Source organism: Lolium perenne, chromosome 6 (genome assembly GCF_019359855.2).
Source record: "Lolium perenne isolate Kyuss_39 chromosome 6, Kyuss_2.0, whole genome shotgun sequence".
In the NCBI taxonomy this organism is placed as follows: domain Eukaryota; kingdom Viridiplantae; phylum Streptophyta; class Magnoliopsida; order Poales; family Poaceae; genus Lolium; species Lolium perenne.
In genome coordinates, this window is record NC_067249.2 from 254,848,466 (window position 1) to 254,853,525 (window position 5,060).

At 44.1% G+C, this 5,060-nt stretch overlaps 1 protein-coding gene across 1 annotated transcript; it reads right to left on the minus strand.

Moving 5' to 3' along the window:
• Nucleotides 1-385: 385 nt before the first annotated feature.
• On the minus strand, nucleotides 386-3,813 carry LOC127305227 (uncharacterized). Its single transcript, XM_051335620.2, has 7 exons — nucleotides 3,622-3,813; nucleotides 3,323-3,514; nucleotides 3,081-3,205; nucleotides 1,860-1,956; nucleotides 1,612-1,721; nucleotides 1,094-1,168; nucleotides 386-723 (listed from the first exon to the last, which is right to left on the minus strand). Exons 2-7 carry the CDS (start codon nucleotides 3,390-3,392, stop codon nucleotides 673-675), a joined length of 528 nt encoding a protein of 175 aa, XP_051191580.1. The 5' UTR covers nucleotides 3,393-3,514; nucleotides 3,622-3,813; the 3' UTR covers nucleotides 386-672.
• Between the last annotated feature and the right edge of the window lie 1,247 nt (nucleotides 3,814-5,060).

Here is a 5,060-nt window from a genome sequence, read left to right on the forward strand (position 1 = left end):
TTGGTTGCAACTCTGCTCCCCAAAGGGAGATATCCAAGCTTATATTCCCGTGTACAAGGCAGGTTGCAAACCCTTTTATTCGAAGCTGGACCAAATTTAAATCTGAATGAATTTTCAATCAAATTAAGAAAACTGTAAAACCTTAAAAAATGTTCAAATTTGAAAATTGTCCAAATTATCCAGAATTCGAAAAAAAAATCAAATTGTCCAAAATTGAAAAATTGTTCAACTTTGATTTTTTAAATGTTCAAATGAGAAAAAATGATCGCATTTTAAAATTATTCATATTTTAAAAAAAATTGAGTTTTCAATTTAAAAATAAAAAGGCATAAAAGAAAAACCGTACAAAACCCAAAAAAAAAAAGAACCAGAGCAAGACTGATGATGATCTTTGATAATGCGTAATGTGAGTAAATCACTGGAATTGCAACAAGGTTTCACTATTATGGACACTGCATCAGTTCCCTCATAACAGACAGATATAAGACTACACTAACACTGCATTGTAACGAACTACTAAGATTCAGGCATGTGGACAAATAAACAAGAAAGCAACAGTGAGTGTCCACTCTCTTCTGTTTAGAGCTCTATTGGCTATGAACAATTTCTTTTCGGAAGACATAGCCAGACACAGCCTGTATCTCGTCTGCTGAAATCTGCTTGCGCTGCGCATTAGTCGATCGGTACCTCCACTTCCATCTTCAGACCAGGATGGTCGATGATCTGACAGGACATCGCAACATAATTTATAAATTGAGTTCAGAATGTAACAGAGCAGAAGGCAATGCAGAACAGGTACAGTCGGACAGAAAAGAGGGTATTATACAGCCCAAGAATGCTAAATCCAGTGGATAGTAGGACATTTTTTTTTGAAATGGGGCATCCCCAGTGCATCAAGTGATGCATACGGCCTCTTTTATTAGAACTTTAACCAGCGAATACAAGCAGTATCAGGTTCCTAATTTGTAAACATAATATATAAATGACTAGCAGTAGATGAATTGGTCAATGGCACAACTCAGATTCCTAATTTGCTTTTCCACTCATTAATTGTATCTATCAAAAGAACAGTAAGCAAGGATTAGCTGTGTACCGTCATAAAATCTTCTAATGATAGCGTGCAATCCCTTTCATACCCGGCTTCTTCCAATACCTTTGTTAATACTTTCTGAAAGGAACCGATTCAAATCTTATGAATACTTCTGTTCATAACAATAAAATAGGCATGGTGCAGAACTTTTTACTAAAAATGGTAAGAGGTAACAGCTACTACATTTTAAGGCCTAAGGACGTACAAATACTCAACTCCTAATTATTCTCGGATGAGTTCCAAATAGTTATGTATTTTGAATACTAGTAAAAGAATGTGTTAAACGTGTATTATATTTGTACAAGCATTTATAGTCCTGAGGACACCTACAATTCAGTACCATGCCCCCACTTCGGAAAAGATGTTATGCTCACTTGACGTGTTTATAATGGAAGCATGCCAATTATTTTTAAGATTAAGAGAAATAAGTAAACGCTCATATCTGCTGTGGTTATTTTAATAAGTGTACTTTCAAGTGAATGAACCACGCAATGAAATACAGGTATGTATGAAATGAGAACCTCTCTTTGTTGTTCAGACATGGATGACCCTGTCAGGTCCCGTAAAACCTCTACCAGGTCCTTGAAGGTTACCTTCCCCTTGCCATCAATATCATACACCTTAAATATCACTGCTCCATAAAACATAAAACCAAATAAATACGAGAAAATGAGTTTATAATAACAAGGACCTAGAAGTGCATAACCGACATATACTCTGATTGAGAAAAAAAATGAAATATCTGAATTCAAAGATGATTTTTCATTACACTCAATCTTCTGCTGAAGGCTGGCCCTTGCGCTGAAGGTAGAGAGAAAGGAAACGAAATCCTTGAAGTTCAATCCATCAACCATGCGTAGCAACCTCTGCACGAAACAAGAGAAAATGAAGCTCAAAACCAGCCTCATGTCTATGATTGACATTTTACTTTTTGCGAGAATATAGTTGACACTGCTTAATCTCCACAACAAAGTTTCGGCAGTGAAACTTACAACAACAACAACAACAACCAAACCTTTCAGTCCCAAACAAGTTGGGGTAGGCTAGAGTTGAAACCCATAAGATCTCGAAGCAAAGTCATGGTTCCGGAAACTTAGAGTAAGGGAAATTCAATAGTGCCAGTGAATCTTTTGGTGGGTAAAACTGCGTGAGATATGGCAGATGTGATACGCCGAGCATATATCATATCAGTCACACCGAGCTTCCACGGGCTGCTGAAATTACTATTTCTGGAACGAGACATGCTGTGGATTTTAGTTCCTAAACTGAAAGCTACGATGACATTCGTATCTGCTGAAGCTAATCAAAGCTAGAGCGTTTACATAGTGACCGTTCAGGAGTAAGAGCAGGGATGAAACCATGGCAAAAGTTACCCTAAAGGTCCAAGTGACTAGCACTGAGATGAATCATGATCATCAACAAGAAGCTGATTTGCATTTCAGCAGTTGGCAGATAGCTACGCTGAATGAGCTTGAGCAAGCTTGCTGCTGTTGCTGCTGCTGCTACTACTACTGAGCTGAGTAGCAGTCAGAAGTATGTGTGTTCTGTGAGATGAGGAAGATTATATTCACAACTATTGGAGTGTCTGGCACTCGATTGGCGAATCTGACATGTCTGCCAGTTGGGTTGGGTCTTTGGGCTACATGTGTGAGAGCAAAACAGTGTTAAATCCTCAAATACCACAGCCCTGAATGGGGTGGAGTAGAGGACCCTAATTATCGGTCCCACTATTATCAGAGGAACAGTAAGAGCCCTACTATGTACTGTAGTGGGGTAACTCTCCTAGAGAATCAGCACAGCCAAGTACTGTAGCCAAACAGCATAATCCAAGACCACTTAATCGGCACGTGCAGCGGATCAGTTGGTACAAAGGGACAACAAACAGACCAAAGCCAGAAAAAGAAATCGGCGTCGATGAAAACAGAGCTCCTGCTGCCAGAAATAAGACGAAGAGGACGGAGGAGGAGGAGAGGCGCGGTGCGGAACGGACCTGCGAGAGCGGGTTTGTTGAGAACTCGGGGATGGAGAGGAACTCGTCCTCGGAGACGAAGCCCTTGGCGCTGCGGTCGAGCTGGCAGAAGCGCTCGTAGAGGGACACGATCTCCTGCTGCGAGACTTTGGATTCCGACGAGAGGGGGAACAACGGTAAGCACCAGATTAGAACCCCGAATCAGGAAATCATCACCAAATCAAAGGGGGATTTTGATTGAGGAGAGGAATGGCATAACATACATAGGTAGCCGCAGTGCTCCTGCACCTCCTCGATGTCGTACTGCGTGAGCATCGACGACGCGTTCCCCATGGCCGCCGCGATCGATCGATCGCCGATCGGTCGTCGCCTCCAACAACAACGCCCTTCCTTCCTTCCCTAGTCGCGGGTACCGAGCAGTGGGAGGAAACGAGGGGATTGCGAGAGTTGTTTATCTAGGAATCGGAGGAGATGTCAGGGTCAGAGTGGCTTGGAGGAGATCGACCCTGCTTGGAGCGGGGGATTGGAGTTGGAATATATATCGGCCGCGCAATGAATTTACCGAGAGCCGATCGGTGGCGTCGATGGCGTGATCTCGTCAAGATCGCTGGACAACAGCAACGCCGCCCGCCCGCCCGAGGTGACCGCCCATTTAGGAGCCACGGTGCCAAGGTGAGGATGGGGACCTGACCGCCATGGATCGCGGCGGTTAATTTCGGCGTTGGCGTTGTGGATTGTGGTTGGAACCGGTTCCTCATCTCCATCGGATCGGGTTGTGGTTGGGTGGAAGGGACTCGGGAGTGGGAGCGGGAGGACGGCTCCCACTCGCGCGTCACGCACGCAACGAGCCAACGGACGTACTGCCGCGACGTTTTCCTTCCTTGTGTGGTCGGTCCGGCACCCGACCGCGACTCTTTCTTTCCGTCTGGTCTACACTACTCCCTCCGGCGGTCCGTGCCTGCGTTCGGCCCATCGGGCGACCAGAACCGGCGGCACGGCCAGTGGTGGTGGCGCCGCCGCTGGAGAACGGGTTACGGTGACTTTCGAACCTTACCAGGAAGTCTTGGATTGGCATATGACGTATGTAGGCTCTCAGAAGTCCACGGCATCACATGCTAAGTACTACCTCTGGACGTTTTTAATTGACGCAATCCAACCTATGCTTCTCAACGATGCTAGCTGAAAACCACATCTACTCGCGTCCATTAAATCCGGACGGAGGGAGTAGTTCAGAATACACCCGACTTGACCAATGTACACACATGACTCGCTACTTGACCCAACAAAAAATAGAGGTGAGAATCAAATTTTACTTTAAAACCTCCGTTCCCTCACATTTATATAGATTCACAGATGTCTACACATTGAAGCGTGTCAAGATAAATCTGAGACACTTACACAGAGTATTTCGAGATGAGTATGTGTGGTGTGTGTGTTTCCTACTTCCTTTAGCCCAGGTAATTTCCCGTGCAATTTGGGTACCCATGGTTAGAAGTATGCTCTAAAAGTTGTCAAAACATCTGGAAATGGTTTAGCACGTATATACTAGGCACGTTTGCCATGTAAAAACACTTAGGCCTCGTTTGGTAGCGGTGGATTTCTGTGTCTGTTAGAGTAGTAATCAACGTGTTTTGGACGGACACCTGATACCCGTCGCCGATCCGTAAAACACGAGTGTATAAAACGCGATGGCCACCTTGCGGCTGGAAAAGTGCTCAACCCGCCGAGTTTCCACGGGTTTAATTGGGCTTACACTGCTAGACACCGGCCCGCCAAACAGGAATAAAGTGTATTTTCGAGTAATTAACTGGGCTGGTGTAATACACGTGTATCTACTTAAAAACCGGGCTGCTAAACAAGGCCTTAGAAGTCGTTTGGAAGCCAAACTTTCATTTCGTTTGTAGCATTTTGAAATGAATACATGTATTCATTTCATTTAAATTGTAATTCTAGAAATGGACACTTGTTTGGTTGTCACAGGAATTGCAAATGACAGCAGAA